Source organism: Lepidochelys kempii, chromosome 6 (assembly GCF_965140265.1).
Source record: "Lepidochelys kempii isolate rLepKem1 chromosome 6, rLepKem1.hap2, whole genome shotgun sequence".
Taxonomy (NCBI): Eukaryota; Metazoa; Chordata; order Testudines; family Cheloniidae; genus Lepidochelys; species Lepidochelys kempii.
Window position 1 is genome coordinate 19,485,469 of NC_133261.1, and position 26,593 is coordinate 19,512,061.

A 26,593-nucleotide genomic window follows, 5' to 3' on the forward strand; every position below is an offset into this window, starting at 1 on the left:
CCCCCTTGTAAATATACACATAATAGTAGGAACCATTGTAAGAGAAGGACAGTTCCCCTTCGGACCCAAGGATAGTTCTTGAGTCTCCCCCATGCACAGACAGACTGAAAAAGGGAGGTTACCAGACTCCTCCATCTCATAATCCCACATCTCTCCCACTCCGCGGCCCTGATCCCCTTTCTCCCTCCTGCCCCTCCCACTCCTCCCCCAAAACAACTACCCCATTGCAGTGAGAATAGAGCAAACCCAGCTCCTACTCCTAAGCCTCCTGCCTTCATGCAGGAGGCTTGGCCCGAACAATCTCTACCCAGCCCGTGCCACAGATGTTGACGTGCTGCTGGAGTCCCTGGAGCTGGCAGGATTTAATTTTAATAGGGGCAGGTGTTCTCCTGCTCCCACAGCTGCTCCCTCAGCTAGCAGCAGGGCAGCCAGGTCAGAGCTGCATTGGTGCCGTGGCTCCCGCCCACCAGTCCAGTAACTCTATGACCAGGTCAGGTTTTGTGTCTTTCACAGCATCCAGCTCCGCCCGCATTTCTTCACTTAAATACCCTTTCGTCAAGCTGTGGGGAAAACAGGGAAGGAAAAGGACGTGTTAATTCTCTCTGCAGACACAACATCTGCACCCACAGCCCCTATGAAGCCCAGCGCTGCACCCACAGGATCTGTGTCACTGTCACTGCTTTGCCTGCTGAGCTGACTGCCAGCAGGTGCCTTTCCCTTGTGGGGTGGGTGGGTGGGGGGGAAGAGAAATGCTGTGCTGTCTGTAGCCTGGCCTCTGCTCCGCACCCCTCAGCACACACTGACACTGTGAGCTCTGAGCAGGGACAGCAATGTCCTTTTTGCACAGAAAGGGCTGGAATATGCAGCCCTTGTTCAGGGCGGTGAGCACTGACTGACACAGACAGGCCCATTGATCACTGTGGGGCTACCCAGTGCCCACAGGGAGCAGGGGCTGCAAAATCCAGCTCACAGAATCCATGGAAGAAGCATTATCTCAGCTCTCATGTGCTCCTCACACCCCCTCCTCACAGGCTTCAGTAACACCGTTCTTGAAGGAGTAGAATTCTTAGCAGCTGTTGTGGGGCTGCAGATTTGGCCTGACACTGCTGAAATCAGGTGGGAGCTCAAACTCCACCCTGGCTGCAGGAAGACAGGAACATTTCACTTTACTGTTACAGCCAGTTCAGGAGAATGGGGTTTGTCTGTCTGCAGCCAGGTTGGTAGAGCAAGAGCCAGTGCTCCAGTTCAGAGCATGGTGCTTGTGATGCTGATAAACCAAGGGCAAGCTCTGGCCAAGGCCGTAAGCATCAGCTAAGAACTGACAAACTCATAGCTGGAAGCCAGACCAGCTGACTGGTATTTTAGTATCGTTCAAAGTAGATGTAAATGTATAAGAATGTGTTTAGTATTTAAACTTCATGAAAATCTGGTGGGATGTAGCATGCATTGTTTTCACTTATCTGTACCCTGTTCTAATGGAATAGCAAACATTTGCATTGAATATGCCTCTGTAAGGAAGTAACTCATCAAACAAGAAAGAAGCTGTGTGTAATGCAAATTAAGAACTCTAACAGACAGGGCCGGATTTACAACTTACATACCCCTAGGCACAGCATCTTCAGCATCCCCCTCCACACCCAGAGATGCCTCCACAGACCCCCCCACCACAACTGCCCAGCACTCTGCACACCCCCACTGCCCAGTGCCCGCCCCGCCCCCGCACAGCCCCACCACAATTGCCCATTGCCTCCTACAGATTCCCAACTGCTCAGCGACTCAACACAACACACACAGACCTCCCACACCTCCCACAACCCCCCAGTGTCCAGCATCCCCCACAAGCCTCCCACTGCTCAGCACCCCCCCCAGCTCCCTCAATGCCCAGCACCCCTCCGCCCCACAAGCCCCCTCAGAGACCCACTCTCCTGTGCCCTTCCCCCCAGCCACACTCACCCCGCTGGGAGGTGACTGTATCTGCTGGGCTGAGCTGGCAGCATGGCCAGGGCCGGTCGGGGATTGTTCTGGCCCCTTGGGAACAGAGATCAGACAGGCTGGAGCAGGAACAGGAGTGGTGCCTACCCAGGCTGGGCTCCCTAAGGACCCACTTGGCTAACATGGCCCCCTGTGTTTTTCCGCTGAGCTCTTCCCCTGCCACAGGGGGCTGCTTCGCCTTCCCTGCTGGCAGGAGTGCTTCAGCAGGGCTGCGTGAGGCCATCTCCCCATCAGCTGCCCCACCCCCTGCTGGGGTCCGGGAGTGGCAAATGTTGAATTTTTAGGTGCCCCTAGAATGACAGCGCCACAAGGCACGTGCCTACTGTGCCTAATTGGAAATCCGGCCCGGCGAACAGAAAGGTCTTAATTCCTGCACACTGAAAGCAAATGGCCATTGTGAGTGAGATCAAAGACCAGTCTCTAAGTGCATTCCTCTTTTCCCGCCATGAAGAAAGAACCCATGTACGGCCATCCTGACCACTTGGTTTCTGTGAGCAGCTGCTGTAAATGCGGACACAAGGAAAAATTCTTCATCTTTTGACTGTTTGAATTCTTATTTTTATTCTCATTTTAGTTACCACTAGTAGTGTCCACTCCCACGCATGCCTCCTTCCTGCTCTGTACATCTTCTAAAGTTCTGCTCCTTTTGTGCTGAATTGTAACGTGATCCAACTGGTTCCCTGTTCTGTGATTCGATCACCTCCATCTCTGCTACCTTTTGAAATTATAGACTGTAACTCACTTGTACATATATCTTTACCTGCTTTAACCTCTCATTTCTTTTTCTGAGGGTTTTTCTACACAGGAATGGAAGCCTAGGGTTAGTGGGACTGGAGTCACCTGACCTGTGTCTAGAAGCCCTGAGCTTGTGCATCTACCCTGCAGTTTAACCCTAGGTTAAGAATTTTCTGACCTGTGCTTGAACCTAGGACTCTGGCACCCACACTGCCGTGCACAGACCCCAGTCAAAGTAACCCTATCCCAGAGTGCCTCGCTTCCACTCCCCCTCCATTGTCAACACTCCAGCATTATGAATGTGTTGCACTCTACTTACTGCCCACCCGATTTCCTAACTGTGATGGTGCTGTTGATGGGATTCAGGTGCCTGTAAGGAGCACATGAGTACAGAAACTGCATAATTAGCTCCTTTGGTGGCTGTCTCAATGGAAAGACTGCAGTTTGTGAAGATACTGAACTGCCATCTCCTCTGAGAGTTGGGCTCTCCACCTCTAGGCTGAGTCACACTGGCAGGAAAATGCCCATGGGCTCCTGTTCTGAGGATAATTAGGACGTCAGTCTCCAGGGCAGCCAAACTCTTCAACTGAAACTTTGCAATTCTTAATTTTTTTGGGCTGTTCAATGAAGGTGGTTTTGTGTGGTTGGTTTTTTATTTATTTTTGTTTTGAAGTTTGACATAAACTGTAGGTTTCGGAGGAAAAACACACCCCCACCTCAGGCTTGCTCCTGCCGGCTGCAGAGCAATGAAGTGTATCCCCAAGGGCTTGGGGTGCAGTGTGCTCCACCGTCCCGCCACAGCCCGGGAGGCAGGGATAAGGGATCCCCGGGAGTCTGTGGGGAAGTTTAGAGGCTGGCTCCGACTTACTGCTCTCACAGTACACACTGCCTGGACACCTCTGCACACACAGCCCCAGGGAGGGCAGGGGGAGCCCATGGAGAAAGGGACAGAGAGTGGACTGTGAATCTGCCTTTGAAAGGTAGGGTGACCAGATGTCCCGATTTTATAGGGACAGTCCCGATTTTTGGGTCTTTTTCTTATATAAGCTTCTATTACCCCCCACCCCCGTCCTGATTTTTCACACTTGCTGTCTGGTCATCCTATTGAAAGGGGGAAGGAGCGGCAGGGCTCTCAGCTCAGCATGGCTGGGGAGGGATGATCCCCAACATCCTGGCAGCCACAGGCACTAACTTTATTTCTCCCAGTGGATGCTCCACCCCACCGGCAACGGGGCCCACCCTGGCAAGTGATGGGTGACCAGCCGCAGGGCACGGAACCGCTATGGCTGGTGGGTGCTGAGCACCCCCTATTTTTTTTCTGTGGGTGCTTGAGCCCCGGAGCACCCATGGAGCCAATGCCGATACTGGCAGCTGGGAGCTGCCTCCCACCTGTCAGCTTTGCTCCCTGCTTCAGACAAGCTCTGCAGAGCAGCGAGGAGCAGCCATAGACAGAGCTGCCACCGCAGGAGGCTACGGGGAGGTTTTGGGGCTGGCTCCCACTCGCTGCCCTGACAGTGAACAATGCCCAGGCATCCTGCACACACAGCCCAGGGAGTGCAGGGGGGCCAGAGAGTGGAGTGGGGACCAAGTGGCTGCCCTGTGGGGAGGGGGAACAGCCAGGGTGTTAGGGGTCATCCTCCCCAGGCTGTGCTGAGCTGGGAGCTCTGGCCTCCCTCGGGCTGTTTGTGCAGGGGTACCTGGGCAGCATGCACCAAAATCTGGCTGTGCTCTTGGGACCAGGAAGCAGCTCTCCTTGCAAAAAGCTTCTTCTGATCAGTCTCCATTGAAAACTCTTCAGGCTCTCTGACAGTGTGCTGGCAGACCGCTGTTCAGCAGACAGTGGGTTAACGCTGCTCTGAGCTGCTGCCGTTTGCAAAGGGCGATGTGGCTTCTGTGTGTAACAGAGTGCAACAGACTGCACCACTGATTGTCTCCATAGAGAGGACTAAGGAAGTTGCCCCAAGGAACTCTGGGATACATCTGGAGGGACCCGAGTCAAGTCAGGGCCAAATGCACACAGGAAAGAAACAGGGCTCGGACCCTAGGTCCCAGCTTAACACGGGCTCGGATGCTCCAGTCCTGCAGGGTCCTGGACCCTAAGTTTGAGTCCTAGATTAACACAATTGATGTGTGGACACAAGGGCATTTAGGCTTAAGCCTGGACTTATATTCCTGTGTAGATATACCCTTAGTAATGAATCTCTCAATAGCTTACTATAGGATTGGATGCCAGTGTCTTTGGTGTGAGATCTAGGATGCAAATCGCCCTTGGTGAGTGACTTGTCTCTTGGCAGCTGTCCATGCTCCTAAGTCCCACCCCAGACAGCTTGACAGTCCTGGTCTAAGGAAAGGAATGAGCTAGCATAACCCACCTTACCTAGTATGACTCTGTCCCCCTCTAGTGGCTGGACCACATGGAAGAGTTGTGCTAAAATCACCAGAGTTTGCAATACTGACAGTTCCCCACCCCGACCTGAAAACATGATGAAAGGCAAAAACTTCCAAATTTTCCCTTATTCAAAATGGCCACCATCGCCTATTACTGCCAATGAGTCTGAAGCCAGGAATATGGCTGCCATTTCCCTATAGTCCATGTGCTTATGGAAGTGAGGCTGTCCTTGATAAAGTTGGCTGCCACCTCCCGCTGTTTACAATGAGATGGAAGCCATGTCCACAGGCAAAATGGCTGCCACTCTGGTTTGGGGGATAGACAGGACATAGGGACTGTGAGGAGTTTACTGTGACTTTATTGCTTATACCAGGGGTGGGGAACCTTTTTTGCAACAGAAGCCATTGACCCACTGAAAAAATAAATGGTGGGCCACACACATTCAACTCACCTGCCCATGGGTGCACGAAGGCTTGGGGCTTCCCCCCGCAGTGGGATGAGCCAACGCATGCAGCTCCAGCCTTGGGAGTGGGGGCGCTGAGATTCAGGGCTTCCCCACCTACAGGGGTGCGAGCTGGCGCTCGTGGCTCCAGGCCTACAGGAGGATGCCAAGGCTCGGGGCTTCCTACCTGTGGTGGGATAAGCCAGTGCTTGCAGCAACAGCCCTGTGGGCAGGAAGCCCTGAGCCTTGGTGCCCCCCATGGGGCTCGAGCCACGAGTGCTGGCTTTCCCTGCTGGGGCGAGAAGCCCCGAACATTGGTGTCTTTTCCCACCAGCGGTCGAGTTGAACATGTGTGGCCCATGGGCCAGATGATAATGAGCAAAGGGCCAGATCCAGACCACAGTCTGTAGGTTCCCCACTCCTGGTTTATACCCTTACCTGAATACATTTCAAGTTCTTTAATATGTATATCTGTCACTCATCAACCCTAACAAGTACTATAGGTTCTGTATGTGAGTGTGACTCATGAGGCATTAACTAGATCACTGGTTCTCAGACTATTCACAATCCAGCCCTTGATTTCTCCAAAGAAATAAATGTGTGGGGTGGGGGGACACAGTCAAGATAGTGATCAGAAAGGGATAGATGTTCCTCTACATGATGGATGAGGAGAGATTAAATGCAGTCTCCATTTGAGCAACCAGGGAGAGGCATGAATTTCTGTGTACACTGCAGATTGATTTTTAAACTTCATATCTCACACACGTTGGCAAAGGAGTAGAAGGGAGTTAGAAAATCAAAAGACACTAAAAAAGCACAATTAGATTTTTTTTTTAAATCTCATGATTTCAGGGGTCTAACTCAGGATTTTTGAAGTCTTCATGTTGGCAATACTGGATTGTTGTTGTTGTTGTTTTTTGTCTCAAAATAATTCTGTCTGTAACATCAAAACATGCTGCATCTGGGATTTGCTAAAAGCCACCAGAAGCTGCGCCAACTTCACACTCTGCACTGATGAGGAGACTGAAGAAACTGGTTATAAGTCACCTCTGCACTGCCCTGATCCTGGGCCAGGTGGGGGCCGAAACGGCTTCTGGTCTAACACAGAGGAACCTCAGGGCTGCCCTAAGGTACTCCAGATGCTGTGCCGGCCGAGGAGAGGGGGAGCACCATGCACTCTGCCCTGGATATACACCTCCATGTTCCTCCACACCCACTACATGGGGGCAGGGCAATCCGGTGATGGGTGGTACAGAGCTGGCTGTACCTGCATTCTGCCACCAGAGGATTACCCTGAGTCATTGGGATCCTTGGTTTTCCCTTTAGGGCAGATGCCCAGCTGCTGTCCCTGCTCAACAGGGGCCTGAGCCCACTACATGCCCTGTAGGATGTTGTGATCCTTCCTGGTACCCTGAGTTTAACTCACAACATCAGTGTTACCAGGCACAGACTAAAGGGAGCCGGCTGTTACTTACTGTAATTTCTGTAGTTTGCAGTTTGGATGTTTTAGCCTCTTACACAGCAGCCGCACTCCGGCCTCTCCCAGGTTACCCCACAGGTTCAGCTCTGTCAGGTTGCGACTGGTTCTGAGAACAGGGGCGAGATCCCTGCAGCCAGCGTCTGTGACACCGCAGTACCCCAAGCTGCAGGAGAGAGAAAGGCAGAGAAGGGGGATCAATGCGTGAATGGGGCTCATCACGGCTGCTCTGACAGGTGGCCCCACCCACCAGCCCCTCTGTCTGACCCATCAGCATCGAGAATGAGCCAGAAATCCTGCTACAGACACTGTCCGAAGACCCACCTCTTGTCCAGTGAGAAATAAACAGTGGGTGGGACTTCCTGTCTCAACTCCACCCCGTGCCCTTTGCCCTTCACCAAGCAACAGCAAGAATAGGGAGAAAGGCCGAGACACCTCCAACCTCTGCCACTGACCAATGAGGAATAACGTTTGGGGAAAGACTCCTTCCTAAGCCCCGCCCCCTCACACTTTCCATTGGCCAACCACAATTGAGAAAGAGTAAAAAGTTGCCCTTTAAGTCCTGCCCACTCAGCTCCTGACCAATCAGGTTGGTCTTGCCACTGATCAGCCCCGGGATGGTGCGACCCAATTGGAGCAGCCCCATCGCTCCAGGGAGGCTGTCGGGGGAGCCCCCCTCCCCAGGCAGCTGGGCCAGGCTCAGAGCAGCAGTAGCTGGGAGATCCTGACCCTCTGCGCCCCCGGCACTAGCTCTGCTGCTCCCTTGGAGGACACAGACGCCTCCTGTCTCTGCCCCCAGCTCTGAGCCCCAGGCCTGGGGAGGGGAGGCAGCTGCGAGGCCCAGCACTGGCAGCATCATACCCACCTTCCTCTGAGACCAGGGACCGAAGCGGGGGAGACAAAGAGGAGAAGATCCCCCTGGCAGGGGGTTTCCCAGGGTGTGGGGAGGGAAGAGCAGCTGAAAAGGGGGCAACTGTGTGAGCCTGTTGGCAGGGCCTGATCCAGAGTCTCTGGTGAGGTTATAAAAGCAGAAGTTCTGTTGGTTTCTGTAACCCCCCTGCAGAGCCTGGGCTCCTGATGGAGCTGCCAGCCAGCTGAGTGGGTAACCATGGCAGCAGGTTATAACCATGTGCACTTCAAGGACCACCAGCAAATCTGGCTGTCTTTGTCCTCCTTCAAGGCTTCATAATGAGCCCCCTGCACACCCAAGCATGATCCCACTCCCATCTGCTTTAAGTGAGTAGAAGTGATAGGCAGGGTTAGTTACCAAAGAAAAGAAAACAAAACAAGTGCACAGTCTGAATCTTAAGCCTGTAAGACACTAGGTGTATTTAGAGCAAGCAGTTTTCTCACCCCACTGGATGTTACAGTTCATAAAACACCGGGAGCTAGTATCTGGGCACTTCCCAAACCCACAGCATATTTTAGTGACACCCATATAACACAATTCTCATAACTTTATATTAATTAGTTATATACAAATTTAGATGGAACAGTGGGTTTCAGCAGATCATAACCTTTCCCGTGATATCTTACATGGCCTGCTTTATATGCAATATCACCATTACATACAAATGATGAATAAGGGGTTTACAGGGCGCTCCCTCAGAGTGTAGAGTGTCACAGGACAGAAACCTCAACATTTGGGAGAGAAAAAGCCCCTGAATTTGTAAAAGGGAGAGAAGCCCCCATGCCTTGGGGAACACCCAGAGTCTGTAAGGGTTTGAGGAGACCCCAATGTATTTTGGAGGCAGAAAAAGAGGAGCCTGCAATGGAGGGAGGGGAGAGATTCTAAGATTGGGTTGAAGAGGGGGAGAAAAACCCAAAGGCATAGGTGGGAATCTGAGGGGATGAAGCCTAATTTGGGGAGGGGTAAAGAGAAGAGGGCATCCAAGTTGAAGCAAAAGAGAAGAACCCCACAAGATTTATAGGCTAAAAGAGAGAGAGAGAGAGAGGAAACCTGCAAAGGTGAGGAAAGAGTCCATCGTTACTGAGCTCAGAGGCAAGAATAACCTGATTTTTCTTTCTAACACAATGTTAAGTGTAAAATAAAGAGTTTTCAGTCCTGATTTAACTAAATCTGAATGGAAACTTAATCCTGGCACTGCTCATGTCCCTCCATACATTCTCCCATTGACTCAAGTTGATGCTGGGTGATACACAATGTGTAAAAAGAAAAGGAGTACTTGTGGCACCTTAGAGACTAACAAATTTATTTGAGCATAAGCTTTCGTGAGCTACAGCTCACTTCATTTTCAAATCTGTGCTTCTGGTTCAAAAAATCTCAAAATGATTTCAAGTTGATCCCACCGCTCTGCCACCATGTCAAGGTTCCTTCCCCACTCTGAACTCTAGGGTACAGATGTGGGGACCTGCATGAAAACCTCCTAAGCTTACTTTTACCAGCTTAGGTTAAAACTTCCCCAAGGTACAAACTATTTTACCTTTTGCCCTTGGACGTTCGCTGCCACCACCAAACATCTAACTGGATTTATTTTATTAGGAAAGAGCCCATTTGAAAATGTCTTTCCCCCCAAAATCCTCACCAAAACCTTTCACCCCCGTTCCTGGGGAAAGTATGATAAAAATCCTCACCAATTTGCATAGGTGACCACAGACCCAAACCCTTGGATCTTAAGAACAATGAAAAAGCATTCAGTTTCTAAAAAGAAGAATTTTAATACAAGAAAAAGTAAAAAGAATCACCTTTGTAAAATCAGGAGCATCTGTTGACAAACAATCATATCTATTTAGGGTCTTCTGGTTTCGATGCACTTCTATATTAACAATATGTAATTTGAGACACTAGAAAGTTATTCCAGTGCAGAACTCCAGATGAACACCAGGAATGCTCTATTTAGTCTTATTGCATGGAATTTTGCCTTTGAAATGTCTGAAGACCTTCAAATATACTGGAAATGGCACCTGACATTTCAAAAATATTTGGGAGACGGCCAACCTCCACCTCCAGGCAACTCTACCTGGATTTTGTTTTGCCTCTTTATAGCTTTCAGATTTTGTTTGTGTCTGGTCTGGTGAGCAGTCAGAGCTTTTTTAATTTTTCTGGCACACTTCAACAGATCACGTGTATCATTGTCAGAAAATTCATCAGTAGCACTGGCCCTAATTTTTAAATACTGATTGTTAAGGAGCCCTACTTAAAAAAGCACAACCATATAAAAGAGAGGCTGTGTCCAATCCAAAAAGTACATTTCTGAGACAAAATACACAAGAGAATGACAACCGTTCTCTGCAGGAGAAAGGATGCTCTTGTAGTTAAAACCCTGGCTCTACCACAGACTCCCCCATGTGACTTTGTGCAAGTCAGTCTATTTTTATGGGTCTCAATTTTCCATCTGGAAAATGGGAATAATTATATTTCCTTCTCCCATCCTTTGTCTCTCTGGTCTGTTATAGCAGGGTGATGCTATAGCTAAGGTTTAGACCAGGTTTCTGTTTAAAATTCCACTCTTCTAACTGTTTTAAAATCCACACGGTTACTCAGATTGCCTTGAAAGTTGGTGAGCCTAATGGGTGCTTGGGATTCTGTAAGTGTTCCAGACTGTTAGATGATTGACCAAGTTGTTCCCAAGATACAGTCTCAGGGGAAAAAAAGCTTTTCTTAAAGGTGACAGATTTCAGCAGCCTTTTTGTGCTCACACGGTGTGTCTACACTGCAGTTAGACACCAACTATTGGCCTGTGCCAGCTGATTTGGGCTCCAGGGATCAGGATATGAGGGTGTTTAATTGCAGTGTAAATTTCCAGGTTCTGGCTGCCAACTTAGGGTCTGGGATCCTCTGACCTCAAAAGTCCTAGCGCTCAGGCTCCAGCCCACGCCTGGAAAGCTACACTGAAATTAAACAGCCCTCGCAAGCCCAAGTCAGCTGACACAGGCCAGCCATCAGTTTTTAATTGCAGTGTGGACACACCCACAGATAGCAATCAAACCAGGGCTCAGATCATTGCGCCAGGATGCCTACCGCTCGAGGGTTCCTCCAACAGAGAGTCTGGCACCCTCTAGAGAAAATCAAATTAAAACTTTATGTGAATTTTTGCTTCTCTACATTACAATATCAGAAGCCTCCCCTTCCAAATGACATTTTAAATGGATTAAACTGATCATGTGTTGAAAGAAGAGTTAACAGGATTGTTAGCCTTTGCTATGCTACAGCAACAGGATAGCTCAAAGGATAGTCAGTCGTCCCTTGAGCCTAACCCCAAGTCAGTTTGACCTCCCACTTGGGGAGACATTTGGAAAAGGCAGAGTAGCAGATTGTTAAAATGTGTGTCTGGGGAATGTGTTATTTTGGGGAAATGTAATCAAAGTATTTTTGTAAAAAAAAGTAATTACACGAATGCTTGCTGGCAGGGAGGGACATTTTAAGGGTGCACAAGTGCGGGAATAAGGTTGAGAGGGATTTGGGGCTGCACTGAGGGGAAGGGGATAAATGGGGGTGGGTGGCAGAAGAGGTGAGGGGGCTGGAAGACTCAGGTGAGGGGGAAGGACACATGGCATGAGTGGCAGGGTGTTTGGGGGAGCATAAGGGGACAGGTGCCTGTTAGCCCCACATTCTTCCCTTCTGTGTGTGCCAGGATCTGGGGTGTCTGAGCCCCCTCCCTACTCCCCGCATGTGAGCCAGGTTTTGGAGGGGTTGCATTTCTAAGGGTGTCTGAGTCCCACTCCCTCTGTGTGTTTGCTAGGATCAGGGGAAGCCCCACCCCTCTGGGTGGGTAGTTTAGAACAAGCATGCTCTGAGCAAGCACCAAGCACACTGCTGAGACTGGGATGAGAAGCTGGGCATGGGTACACTTCACCAGGCCAGATTAACCTTTTTCTGGGCCTGACACCAAACATATTTGTGAACCCCCATGGGGGCAATGGGGCAGGGCATGGAGCGGGTGGCCCCATTCCCCCCAGCACAGCCTCAGGGCACTGTTCACAAACCGGCAGCCACCAGACATACACTGCCCTGTACTGTTCGCGCACCCTGTCCCTCTAGGCAGACCTGCGCTGAGCCACACACACCCCGCTGACACCCTCCTCACCCAGATCCCTATGCCTAGCGCCGCCCTGCTGAGACTCCGACACAGACCCTATCGTAGCACCCCCCTTCCCAGAGACTCCCTAACAGACCCCCTACAATTGCACTGCACCCTGCACAACTCCACCCCTGCCCACAGACCCCCCACAACTGCCCAGCACCCCTTACCTGCCTCCCCAACACACTGCACAGTGCCCCACGAGACCCCCTACACCCAGTGCCCCAAAAGACACATAGGAACAAGTGTGGAGATGCTTTGGTGAGCTCAGAAAAGAGAGAGGGATAGGGATTGGGGGAGTGGAGAAGTAGGAGGAGTTCGAGAAGTTGTAGCCCAGTTGGCCAGCTTACCTCTATTATATTCACTGCTTTGCTTTATATTCTACTTTATTATATTCAGCAGGAATGCAAGGAACCTACAGGCTCATATCCTGTAAGACACTGGCTTCAGCAGTTAGCATGGAGCTTGAGGCCTACGACCTCTGGCACAGATAGACTCAGATAACTCATACATTTTGGGGAACTAGAAGTAGAGTGTAGGGGGGAATTTTGTCCATAATGAGATTAGCCAACCACAGAACATGAACTAAGACCAGCTTCTGGAGGTTTTGGATGGGACATCCAAGAGTGCCATGGCAATGAATTGACGTATACGATAATGGGATGAAATCATGAATATACTAACCTGTACAAGAAGGACATCTGAACATTGATAAGGGGAGGTGGAAATACAAATAAGGAAAAGGGGAGAAACCCCTACTGAATAGGCATTAGACACGGTAAATGTCAGTGTAACATATTATAAAAGTGGCATCCCAGCCTGCGGGCGGGTGGAAGAGAGAGAGAGATGTAGCCCTTAGGAGGGGCCAGAATGATGGCCTCTGGTGAAGATGAGGAAGATGACTGTGATGAAGAAGATAATGGCTAACATTTCACGTTGTCCTGCAAGGATGGCGTGAGTAGGGATGTTCTGATGTACCTTCTGTAGTATCTCTATCTACCTTATTGAGTTAGAGTGTGTGCGACTTTGCTAAATGTACTAATAAATTCTATATTTGTAAATATAAAAGAGTTCCTATAATGTGAGTGTTGCACCTGTGCATATCGGGGTTCCCAACTATCTAATAATTTTAATGATACTGGGCCTGATCTTGGGACAACAACCTGTCTACCCTCAAAGTAATAACTGGAAATTTATATTCATAATCTATAGATCAAGCTACAAAGTGAGTGATAGTAGAAGAAGATGGGGATTTAAGTGGGGGATCCGTCGGCACTGCATTCTCCCCTTCTGTGTGTGTGCTGAGATCTATGGAACACCTACCCCTTTACAGGGCTTGGAGCCCCTCTCCCTGCCCACTGTAAGTTTTGGGAGCTAAGGGACCCTGCTCCTGTTTGGGGGATCTGAGCTCCTCTCCCTGAAACTCCCTGGGATCTGGGATGGGGGTGGAAATGAAGGTAACAAATTTAACATCTGAAATCCAGACAAGGAATAGTTAAAATTCTCATCACCCCTGTGTGGTGGGAAGGGAGGAGGCTGGCCAGAATGTGTGAGGGGAGTGTCCCAGTTTGGAGGAGGGGTGGATTGGGTGGACCTGGGACATGGCTGGGGACGTCTAGCTGAAGCAGGGGCAGGAGTTCCAGCTGGAGCTGGGTAGTGGGAGTGAGGGGCCCACCTCTGTGTGCAGTTTGGACTGTGTAACCAAGGGAGTGTACAGCCCTCCATTAAGCGGCTGCCTGTGATATGTGCATGCAGCAGCATAGGGCAGGAGACAGCAGAGACGCTTCTTACATGTTTATGGCTTCTACAGTACCAACCAATGGCTTCATGCAGTGGTTCCCAAACTGGGGTTTGTGAACTCCTGGAGGTTCGCGAAATGTTACACGGGGCTCTTGGGGATTTGTTTTGCTGTTTTTCAAATTAAATAGGCTGCTAGTGTTGTTTTTAAAGTTATTATGAAGAACAAATTTAAGCTTTGTTGTATCGTGCGTTGTTTGCCTGGACTGCTCAAGACCTGAATGCTTGTGTAGGAGGAACTCTTTGAGTTGGCTTCTTAAATCCCTTCATGCTGTTTCACATTTGATACTCCTTGATGAAACACAGGAGCCTTGTCTTATAACTGGCTTAATCAAAGTGATACAAGCTAGAAAAGTGAGATCTTGGAAGAGTGTTGCCGTTTTCATAATGTAATAAAATACTGTAGTGATAAATAATAATTAGTAATAAATAGCGTAATAAGCATGTCATAAAACAAATTTTATATCTCCTAGATCATGGCTTTTATAATTTATGCTCAGGTAAGGGAGCAAATCCATTCACACATTCATTTTTAGGAGGGGGTTCGCGAGACTTGACATTTTAGTGAAAGGGGTTCGCGAGTAGTTAAAGTTTGGGAACCACTGGCTTAATGGGATGGGAAGGAGACCGTGAGCTGGAAATATTGGTTCAGGGGGTACATGTTGCAGGGAATGTTTGTGTAGAGGGTGGAGAAGGAGAAAGACACACCAGTCTTCTCTCACCTGCTAAAAGTTATGTAACAACCCTGTAATAAAACTGTCAAGGTTTTGGGACATAAAGCATGGAAGAGATTTCTCTCACTCGTCCTGTTAGCGGCTGCTCATTGTAAACATTTCAAAGTACGACCACTATCCCCTTTCCGCTATAACAAAATGTATGGGAGGCAGAGGAGCACTGAGGGATCACAAAGCAACCATGCATCCTAGTGGAAAGACCATTGGACTGGAACTATTCCTAGCTCTGCTGCTGGCGCTGAGTGAGCTTAGGTTAGTCATTTCATCTCCCTGCGCCTTGATTTCCCATCTGTAAAATGGGGATAAATGATGTAAATATGTTTGAGTGCTACTGAGGAAAAGCACTATATAAAAGCATGCCCTCTTGGGGTTTCCTCCTCCTGGATGTGATTTCTGCAGACAGTTCCACGGTCAGTCTGTCCATAAGGGCGTCAGAGTCTTCGAAGGAGTCCGTCTTCTCCAGCTCCTCCATCCAGGCTTTTTGCCATGGTGTGGCAGCCCTTGCCCATGGCTGCCGCTCCTCTGGCTGCCCCGTCTCGGCAGGCTCGGGCTGGGAAGCTGCTGCAGGGACAACCTGCTGCCTTGTTACCTCCTGAAGTTGAGAGCGGTTCTCGGTCGGATCTTGAGGCAGGATCACTGGTGTGGTAGGGGGGACTTCTCCCAGTGTTGCTGGGGCAGTGCTGGCTCTTTCAGGAGGGAGGGGGTTTCTAGAAGTGCTGGTGTTGGATCTGAGAGGGACGCAGTCTTGCTTGGAAGCACTGGGACCGGTGCTGGTTCTCCTGCAGGCAGCTTTTAACTGGGGGGGTCCTTGGTGAAACATGGGATCTTCTGAGGATGGGGTCTCACTGGGCAGCCCTGGAGGTAGTGCTGGATTTTCTAGGGGCGAGGTCTTGCTGTGTGGTCTGGGGTCTTTGGGCAGCTCCTCCGTCTGCTGCGTCTCACCGGGCAGCCTGCGAGGTGGTGCTGGCTGCTCTGATGGCAGAGTGGTGCGAGGTTACATGTGGGGGAGCGCTGACCTGTCTCGTGTCGGTTTTGAGCTGGATGGTCTGTGTGAGGTCGCTAAGCCATCTAGTGAGGTCACTGCCTCCTCACAGTGTGGTCCAGCATGGGGATTCTGGAGATAGGGCTGACCCTTCAGGCTGTGGTGACCTGTTTGTTGGTCCCTGGGACGGGAGTTGTCCTTCCCTCGGTAGGTGGTTGGGATGCCCTTTGTGGCTCTGGGGACGCTGGCTGGGGTGCTGAAGCTGAAGCTACAACTACAGGTTGTTCCTCCCTGGTCTCGCACCCTGAACCAGGGAATTTTCCAGACCAGGGGAGGTCTTTGCTGGCCCCTCTGCTGCTGTGAGCTGCAGGGCTCTGCTCCGACAGCAGGTGCCAGCCCAGCATTGACAGAGCGGGGATTGGGGGGGCGGGAGGCGCTCAGGGGAAGAGGCGGGGCAGCTGTGGAGCCAGGAGCGCAACCTGTGTCCATCAGTGGGGTGCTGGGAGCATGGCCGTGGGGCTGCACTCCTGGCCCCACTGTCAACTGCAGTGCTGTGCTCCCGGCACCCAGCCAGAAGGTTACACAGCCACTTTTCCTCATCTTCCCCTGAGTGCCCCGCAGTCCCCACTCCTCCCCCTCCCTTCCTGAGCTTGAACACTGCTCCAGAAGCTCTGGGAGGGTGGGGGAGGAGTTACTGAGTGTGGGGCCCTCAGCTCTTCTCTGTGAGCGATTCAGCCCCGGAGCACCCTCTAATGCTGGATAAGGGATGTTGCCGGACCATGGAAGTCCGGTTTAGAGAGGTCCAACCTGTACTGTAAGTAAAATGTGGAATTTATTCTGCCATCACCTGAGTTGTTGATGGCTGGCTGGATGAACAGAGAAGCTCATTGGAGCAACTTTTCATTGAGATATTGGAACCCAAACAGGAGACCACCCCCCAGCATAATGATGGCTAATGAGCTTCACCTGCACTATCAAACTGGTGGGTCACGAACCATGACTAAGGAACAAACACATGGAACATCTGTTTACCAAATCAGTACTGTATTTGGTGCTCAACGGGAGATGCCAGAGCCTGCTCATGGGTAAACTGTGGAAGAGGTTCTGTAAAAGGGCCAAATTTGGTAGCTCAATGGCTGGAGTGTTTGGTTTCCAGTAAAAGATATGGTGAAAGACCTCCTCTTGTACATTTGTTTCTATTGTAAACTAAATATCTCTTTGAGTAGAGATACCAGGAGCCAAAAAAGAAAAAGAACCCAGAACCTGATCCGTGCAAGGAGTCAGGAGAAAATACCACGCATATTGGTGATAGCAAGCATCTGGGAGAGAAAAGGGGGGAGGGACTACATAATATTATAATAAAAACAAGTTTTAAAACCCAAAGACACGTTTAAAGGAAAACCTGAAGAAAAGTTAAAAGAAAAATAATGTAGCTAAAAGTTGTTTTGTTAAGTTTGTCAGGGATCCAAGTGGAGTCTTCAGTGAGCATTTAAAATAACAATCACTTTAGTCACAGATTGAAGTAAAAATAGAAAAAGCTTTTCATGGTGGTTTCTATGTTTTTTGAAAGTGACTCACAGGGCCTGAGTCCTCATTTAACAGTTAGGTCCAAAGTATTTTGAACGTAAAGAATTCAATGATCAAGCTCATTCAACGGCAGAGCTGAGCAAAAGTCAAATTTTCCATCCAGCACAGAAATTCCGATATTTCAACCTTTGTTTTCATTCCGAAGCGTGACAAAAAGATGAGGTGTCAATTTTTGTGGAACAGAAATTAAAAAAAAAAAATCAGTCTAGAAATGAAGGAACTTTTGGTTTCCGCCCTCTCAACCGAAATGAAATATTTTGCATTAAACTTCACTTTCCTATTATTGTGCATTGCCTCCTGCAATTGTAGTATTGGAACCTGATACATCCATTCTCCTCTGTGCCCAGGGTTCCTGCATGGACTAGGTCTCCCACGATGCAGCCTCCATCCACCCATGATGCATCACACGTTTCGGTCAGAGGAGAGTCCACACTGCACTGTGGGAGATGTAGACCTCCAGGGAGTCTAGCTCATAGAAGAATGATGACCTGAGGTATAACTCCCATAAGGCAATGTGCTAATAGGGACATACAGTTGAATGAAATGTTTTGGGTCAGTTCAACAAAAAAGTTCTGATTTAGGTTGAACCAATGCAAATCAAAAAAGAAAAAATCATTTTGATTTTTCTGATGAAAAATCAAAATACTTATGCAAAATCAAAATATTCTCACACACAAAGTTTCTATTTTGCGGAAGCTGCATTTTCCTTCAGGAAATCATTCCAGTGGTAAGTTCTTGACCAGCTCTTGACAATAGTCTCTGCACATGCCATTAGCTGCCAGAGCAAATTCTTCTAGTTTAAGTATTGGAGCGTAAAATGTACATGATCAAGTAACAAACTCAGTTACTGCTACAGACCTGCAGGTCTCGCTCCTCAGGAGAGAACAGGATGCTGCAGGTGCACTCAGCAGGGGGATCTGTAGCTTAGTAGTGACTCCAACAGCCAGGGGGAGGGAAGGAAAATGGAGACAGGAAATCCCTGACAGGTGGCTTTTTCTCACTACTGGTTTGTGGATGGGCAAGGGTCTTTGATAGCAGATGGTTCCTGTCTGCTGCAGGCCATGTAACGGAGAGTGGCACCTTCTCATCATCAAGAGGGAAGACAAGGAAGAGGCTAAACAGCAGGGATGGTGGGAATAAAAGGATAAAACAAACAGCTCTGAGATGAGTCCTATCCATCCACAAACTGATAGGGAGAGTTCTGAGACCTGGATAGAGGCCTGGTGGGGTAGATGGCGACAGAAGCACCTCAGCCCTCCAGGTTATGGATCTGATGTTCTTGGGAGAGAAAAGGGGAACCTGCATTAGGCGTTAGTTTATTGGCTAAGAAAAGGAAATGAGAGCAACTGAGAAGTTAAAGCAGGTAAATTATATTAAGAGGTGAGTCACAGTTTGTAATTACAGATTGTGGCTGTGATGTAATAAATTGCCAGTGTCCTAAAAGTCTTTTCAGGGTACCCAGATTGTCTCTGGGGATCTCCGCTTTGCATCTAATTTCCTTGTAAGAGTCCAAACAGTCAGAGGTGAATGATCATTCCCTGAAACCAAATAGGCTGACAGCTTCTACCCACATGGGCTTTTCCTCTGATGACAGAAAGTGAAGAATGCCTTTAGAATCTCTGACCTCCGGTCATTATATACAATGGCCAGTTGCTTTGAAATTAGCATTTTACAAGGCTTTTTTTTTAAATGAATGAAATATAAAATCCCTCTTACGAAGAAAAGCTTCTGAGAGATTTGTTGTACATCGACACCACCAACTGGAGATCACCACCAATTGTATTTCTCTGTGTTCTTTTTATTTTATTTTATATATATGCCTTAAAACAACTGAATGTTAGAATTAGTTAAAGTGGGATAAATGCGTTAGTGGGAATAAAGAACTGATAACTAAGGATTATAAGTAGATGTAATAAGAAATGTTGGTGATTTGTGTTGTTCCGTGGTATAGTTTCTGGACCCCAGTGCTGGTCTATGTTAACCACTTTCAAGACTGCATGTGTTCTTTGTGTTCAGTACATGCCTAGTATATTTGTTTATCTACACCTGACAGATAAACTGCCTTGTATTTACATATGTGGTTCTGGGGGAATTTATAAAGTGTTGGTCAGTTAAGAGCCCCATGTGTCCTGATCTGAGAAATACTGTCCAAGGTGAAAGCTGACTTGAAAAGAACCTAGCATTAACATTAGTCTGCTAACACTCTGGCTAATCTAGTTTGTTACATTTCAGCTTTAAAATCTAATCAATCCCCTGGCAAATTCATAAAATAGCCCCACATTGACACAGCTGTGGGTTACGCTTGGTATTATATGGTATTGGGCCAATGTCCTTTGCATAGAATTCTACCATGTGCAGCAATTTCATCTCTATTATTATTAAATTAAATTGTAATGGGCTTCTTCTCCCCCAGTGGCTGGGCTGCAGGGGGTTGTGGAGAGAGAGAGAGAGAGGCTGAGGGAATGGGAAATTGAAACAAAGTGTTCTTATGGTCAGTGGTGCTGCCCGTTTCTGCTCCGTGGTAAACAGGTACTGCTGTGTTAAGAGATTTTTCGATTTTAGGTATTGTGCTCTAGCCTCATTCCTTCCCATACCCCTGATGTTACAATATATATTGTACCAGTATGGTTCTATGGTGGGGGTACAAGGGATTATTCCCCTGGCCGGCCATCTACAATTACTTTGTCATGCTGTTGTGAGGTTGGTCATTTTTTGTTTCTTGTCTGAGCCTGTGAAAGGTTGCTTTGGAAGTGGGTAGTACTGGAGCCAAACTGCTCTTCTTGTATCTCCCTGATTCACCATTTATAGATGGCCTTAAACCCACAGCGGCTTTAAGGAGCTTCTTTCTGGGCCTTTCTTTCACATTAATAAGTACTTTTGTAGGGTCATAATTATTTTCTGACATCTAGCTGTATTAGGAAGACAGCCTGAAATATAGGGCATGTATCAGAGGGCTGGTATGAGTCCTAAGGCCTGGGTTAAAGTAATGATCAAAACTTGGTAATATAAAGCAAAGTCAGGTTGTGAACAACAGGCAGGCCCTGCTCACAGAATTTGGCAAGCATAGGACTGATATTGCTAGGCACAGAACACTAGTGCAAGCACATTCCAGAAAGGTGGTACCAGAACACCTTGATACAGGCAAACTCCCCATAGATAACAAGAACATAGTGACCCATCCTAAGGATAAGATCAGGATGACAGCATGACAAATAGGGATGTTATGATCCAACCAACATGTACAATGTAATAGCGGCACCTTGATACGTCAGGAGTGAGGTGTAACTTGTTTGTATCTGTATATAAAAATGTATCGCAGAGGGGCTGTCTTTGTCCAGCTTAGGGGGCACTGGAAAAGCCTGCCACTGACTGAGTTTAGTCCATTGTCAGGGGGCACATATTTGTAGTAAATCCCGTAGTCTACTGGAAATTATTACTGTGCTTCGTTTTCCAATAAACCTGGTCGTGTGCCTTTGTACCTTATATGATTCTGTGATCACTGGGGGTTCTCTTGGGGTCTGCTTTGCCAGCTGTCTATGCAGAGCACACAGAGGGAGCACATGCATGCAGCCAAACAGTTATCAACATTTGACAGAGTGACATCTGACAACAATAGGCAGTATTGCCAATTGCAGAAGTTCAAAAGTCAGACTTCATGATCCCCAAATCATGATTTAAATTAATGCTTTTGTGTTTCTTTTTCTTAGCCTGCTAGTTCCTGAGTGTGTAGGTTACACATGGTTCACATTCTTAATCTTTTCTCCACAATCCTGAGGGCCTAGAAACATAATTATCAATAAATTTTAAGCTGAAATTCTAAATTATTCACATGACTCCAGGAGCTGAGGCCCAAAAATTCCAAGTATTGTAATCATCACAATAAAATGGCAGGTGATGCTTTGCAAAGTGGATTGTGTAATATGGCTTCCGGCACCTAAGTTTCATGAACACATATGGTCAGTAATCAGTAAGGCTAGAATACACCCCACACACAACAGCCAGCATGTGTCTCTTAAAGGGAAGTGTTCTGTTTAACCAGTGCTTTGAAAGCATATGCCACAATATAGTCATCATGCACGAGGACAACCCCCACCCATGACCAATCAATTGGAATTTTGGGCTCTACGTTAATCTCAAGTTAGTTCAGTGCTAGTGCCCAGTGACAATATATATATATATTTTAATTCCCTAAAGCTTTTCTCTCATATGTGTCATCCCAGGGCCATCCTCTACATTCTGAGTAGAACACTCAATTATGAGACGTTAAGGCTCCTTTTGCTGAGACATTTTAACATGCTGTCACAGGGTGCACTGTCCCTTTAAGGGAGCTGCCAGATTTAGCTCTGTGGTCTTGGTTTCTACCCTGATGGGGGTTTCTGGTTGTTGCAATCCAGAGGGACGCCAAAGTGGAACTCTGGTTAAATAGCTCTGCCTTAATAACCTTAACCATATAAAAAAGACAATGTCCATTAAAAAGGCACATTTCTGAAATCAAGAAACACAAGAATGAACACAGCTCCCTGCAAGAGAAAGCCTGGTTGTGCAGTTAAAACCCTGGATGAGAACTTGGGAGATCTGTATTCAGTTCCTGACTCTACCATACACTACCTGTGTGACCTTGGGAAAGTCGTTCCATCTTTCTAGGTCTCATTTTTTCATCTGAAAAGTGGGAATAATATTTCCTTCCCCTTGCCTTTGTCCTGCAATGAGATGGTCACATAGCATAAAGGGCTGTCTCCTCTTTCAGGGTTCTCAGACAAACACCAAACTCCCAAGCAGAAATCTGCCTCCAGAATAGGCTGTAATCAAAGTGCAATGCAGACAGCAAAATCTCTGGCTTCTTACACAATTCACTCCTTCCAAAACTACATCTCCACCAAACCTTGTGAAACCCAATAAAACTAACACAACACGTGTCACCCCAAGACTAAACCTTGCTTAAGTACTAAAAAAGAACTAGGACGACTATAAATGAACTGACTGGTGACACCTGCCAATACAACATGTCTAGTGCCTAACACACTGAGGCCCTGATCGCGGCTGGGGCACTTAAGCAATACTGTAATACACTAATTAAATGACAAATTTTGTTGAATTCAGAGTTAAGGTTGGCAAGTGATAGCTTATGCCCTTCTCACACTTCAGAAAACTAGGAAATAGAGAGTGAAGGTAAACACCCACACAACCTTAACTCTGCCCCCTTGGAGCTGGCAAGAGTCACTTGGAATAAGTGCATGCTCTCCAGATAAATTTACTGTGTTAGGTGTAACTGTATTGAATAGTGGAGGAAGAAGCTGAAGCAGCTGGGAAGAGCTGTGACTGTGATACAAGGAGCTCTGGGTCTGAGTCTTCCTCCTGTATATTCTCAAAAGAAAGAGGTTCGTGTGAACCATGAGGTTCCAGTTGGCATCATTCCAGTAGAGAATTGTGGAGGTTGTGTCAGTAGCAGGGCACTGGGTGCTATGGCTATTGTCAGTAGTGAGGTGGGATGTGAGAGCAGTCTGTGGATTTAATGATGGGTAGGGGAAAGTACAGGTTGAGGTGGTAACCTGTGTGCAAGTCTGAAGGGATTGTAAAGGGTATGAAGGGGTTGTTAAATTTTACAAATGTGGCATTCTCTCAGTGGAGTAGGCTCAGTGTTTGAGTGTAGGGCAAGGGCAGGTAGCATCAGTCCAGCAAATGAAATGACAGATTTCAAACGTGTATGTTATGATCATTCTGAGACATCATTCAGAGAGGGCAGAGTTAAGGTTGTGTGGGCGTTTAACTTAATTTAATTTTTCCCACATATTTAAGTTCATTCTCAGATTTCCCACCTCAAAGTTGAAGGCTCAGACTGGTGTTATATGGCCCATTCAGTTAATGAGATGTTCACAGCTGAAAGAGACTACTGCATGGGGATGAGTATAGCCTGAAAAATAGCTCAGATATATGAACTGCTCCATTCCTTTCAGTGGTTGTTCCCTTCCCCCTCCTCAGCGCTGCAGAGTTTCTGATATGTTCCAAGCGTATCAGTTCTTAGCTCCTTGCCCCAGTCTCAACACTGTGTTCTTGGTGCATCTCTGAACATGCAATTTCAAAGCTAGTGGGCAGGGATTCCCCAGACCTTGGCTCTCATGTGGGGTAGGGAAATGGGCTCAGACACCCACAGCAAGCAATCCCCCTGTCACATGGCTCACATGAGGGCAGCAGGGATGGGGGAGGACACATCGCTGTAGAGGGGCTGCGGAAACACAGGTTGTGGCTCACACAAACTATTTTCCCCCTGTGCCCATTGCAGACCCTCATGTCCCCCTCTCCAGCTCCCATCCGTCTCCTTCCCACTCCTGCTAGACCCCCATTTTCTGAGCCTCAACCCCTCCTCCCACCTATTCTTTCACCCCCAATTGTCCTCCCCTCCTAACGAGCAGTTGCTTGTGTAGTTATTTTATTTTCAAACAATAGTTTCAGCACCTTCTGCATATTCTGCCACACTCAGATCCTATTTCCCTCCAATTAAAATCCCCCTGTAACAGAGGCAGATTGGAGCAATACGCCTGCTTCTTTTACTTCAGATTTCTGCCCTGGGTTGGATTTGGACTCACAGTGCCAGGGGTGGTACACAGATGCAGTTATTGTAACATTCCCCGGAGATACCCAAGTCCTGTGATGGGTGGTTTTCCAGATAGTAGCCTCTCCCTCTCTCTGCCGGCTGTTACTTACTCCAGTCTCTGCAGTTTGAAGTTCGGGTGTGTCAGCCCCTTACACAGCAGCCGCACTCCGGCATCTCCCAGATTATTACCACGCAGGTTCAGCTCTGTCAGGCTCTGGCTGGTTTTGAGAACAGGGGCGAGATCCCTGCAGCCAGCGGCTGTCACACCGCAGCTCCGCAAGCTGCAGGAGAGAGAAAGACGGAGAAGGGGGATCATGATATGAATGGGGACCCTCACAGCTGCTCAAACAGGTGGCCCCACCCACCAGCCACTCTGCCTGACCAATCAGCATCGAGAATGAGCCAGAAATCCTGCTACAGACTCTGTCCGAAGACCCACCTTGTGTCCAGTGAGAAACAAACAGTGGGTGGGACTTCCTGTCTCAACTCCACCCCTTGCCCTTTACCCTTCACCAAGCAACAGCAAGAATAGGGAGAAGGGCCGAGACACCTCCAACCTCTGCCACGGACGAATGAGGAATAACCTTTTGGGAAAGATTCCTTCCTAAGCCCCGCCCCCGTCACCCTTTCCATTGGCCAACCACAATTCAGAAAGAGTAAAAAGTTGCCCTTTAAGACCTGCCCACTCAGCTCCTGACCAATCAGGTTGGTCTTACCACTGATCAGCCCCAGGACGGTACGACCCAATCAGAGCAGGTCCATTGTTACAGGGCAGCTGTAGGGGGAGCCCCCTCCTCAGACAGCTGGGCCAGGCTCAGAGCAGCAGCAGCTGGGAGATCCTGACCCTCCGTGATCCCGGCACAGACGTCTCCTATCTCTGCCCCCCCTCTGACCCTCAGGCCTGGGGAGGAGAGGCAGCTGTGAGACCCAGCACTGGCAGCATCACACCCACCTTCCTCTGAGACCAGGGATCATCAAAGCATGAAAGACAAGGAGAAGAAGATCCCCCTGGCAGGGAGTTCCCCAGGGTTTGAGGAGGAAAGAGCCCCTGAAAGGAGGGTAACTGTGTGACGCTTTTTGCAGCGCCTGTTCCAGAGTCTCTGGTGAGGTTATAAAAGCAGAAGTTTTGCTGGTTTCTGTAACCCCCCTGCAGAGTCTGGGCTCCTGATGGAGCTGCTAGCCAAGTGAAGTGGTAACCATGGCAGCAGGCTGGCTATGTCCATGTGCACTTCAAGGACCACCCGCAAGTATAGCTGTCTTTGTCCTCCTTCGAGGGCTCACAATGAGCACCCTGCACACCCAAACATGATCCCACCCCCACCTGCTAAATCTTGCACACATGTTGAGAAACCCCTTCCACCAGAGCTGTCATCTGCACGGCCTCCTTCATCACCTCATTTGCCTTAGAATATTGTTACTCTGCCAAATGGGGAGGTCTGACGGGACCCCCGGGGTGCAACCTGTAACTGTGGGACTGCGGTATCCCCTTTACTCTCTATTTTGGGTGGTCTCTCACAATGCCAGACTGGTGGCAAGCAGCAAACCCCTCCAGGTGCTCTCACAACTCAGTACAGCTGCGTGTGGAGCCTCATATCCAGCTAGATTGCGTGAATGCTCCCAGAGCCACGCATGAATCACAGAGAAAGGCCTCAACGAAATCCCCCCAGCTCCATGAGTTGAACTTTAGGAATATACCGTCTTGCACTGCTCAAGACCCTTTCTTGAGAAATGGAAGTTTATTGATTGGAAATTAAATGGAAACTCGACATTCACCAGCCTTTGTAAACTGAGCAGATTTACGGAGCACTTCAATCAAACTCTCTGGTAAGGATAAACATTAAACTAAGCCATGGTCTACACTAGGAGTTGTGGTCAAATTTAGCAGCGTTAAATCGATTTAACCCTGTACCTGTCCACACGACGAAGCCCTTTTTTAAAGGGCCCTTAAAATCGATTTCCTTACTCCATCCCCGACAAGGGGATTAGTGCTGAAATCGGCCTTGCTGGCTTGAATTTGGGGTACTGTGGATGCAATTAGATGGTGTTGGCCTCCAGGAACTATCCCAGAGTGCTGCATTGTGACCGCTCTGGACAGGACTCTCAACAGGACAGGAAAAGGCTTGCGAACTTTTGAATTTCAATTTCCTGTTTAGCCAGCATGGCAAACTTCAGGTGACCATCAGCAGAGGTGACCATGATGGAGTCCCAGAATCGCAAAAAAGCTCCAGCATGGACCGAACGGGAGGTACGGGATCTGATCGCTGTATGGGGAGAGGAATCCGTGCTATCAGAACTCCATTCCAGTTTTCAAAATGCCAAAACATTTGTCAAAATCTCCCAGGAGAATGACAGGACATGAGGACAGAGGCCATAACAGGGACCCAAAGCAATGCCGCGTGAAACTTAAGGAGCTGAGGCAAGCCTACCAAAAACCAGAGAGGTGAATGGCCGCTCTGGGTCCGAGCCCCAAACATGCCGCTTCTATGATGAGTTGAATGCCATTTTAGGGGGTTCAGCCACCACTACCCTAGCTGTGTTGTTTGACTCCTTCAATGGAGATGGAGGCAACATGAAAACAGGTTTTGGGCACGAGGAAGATGATGATGATGAGGTTGTAGATAGCTCACAGCAAGCAGAGAAACCGTTTTTCCCGACAGCCAGGAACGGTTTCTCATACGGACCTGGAGGCAGTACCCCCTGAACCCACCCAAGGCTGCCTTCCGGACCCGCCAGGCAGAGAAGGGACCTCTGGTGAGTGTACCTTTTAAAATACTATACACGGTTTAAAAGCAAGCATGTGTAATGATTAATTTGCCCTGGCATT

General features: G+C 48.5%; 1 protein-coding gene across 2 annotated transcripts in view; it reads right to left on the reverse strand.

The window, feature by feature from the left end:
* Nucleotides 1-226: 226 nt before the first annotated feature.
* Nucleotides 227-26,593, reverse strand: part of LOC140912510 (NACHT, LRR and PYD domains-containing protein 12-like) — a 181,199-nt gene continuing 154,832 nt past the window's right edge. For both annotated transcript variants that reach the window (XM_073346997.1, XM_073346998.1), the window contains exons 10-12: nucleotides 23,880-24,050; nucleotides 7,034-7,201; nucleotides 227-560 (exon numbers count right to left, since the gene is read on the reverse strand). In XM_073346997.1, the coding sequence (XP_073203098.1) occupies nucleotides 434-560; nucleotides 7,034-7,201; nucleotides 23,880-24,050 (466 nt within the window). In that variant the 3' untranslated portion in view covers nucleotides 227-433. The remainder of the gene's footprint in view (nucleotides 561-7,033; nucleotides 7,202-23,879; nucleotides 24,051-26,593) is intronic.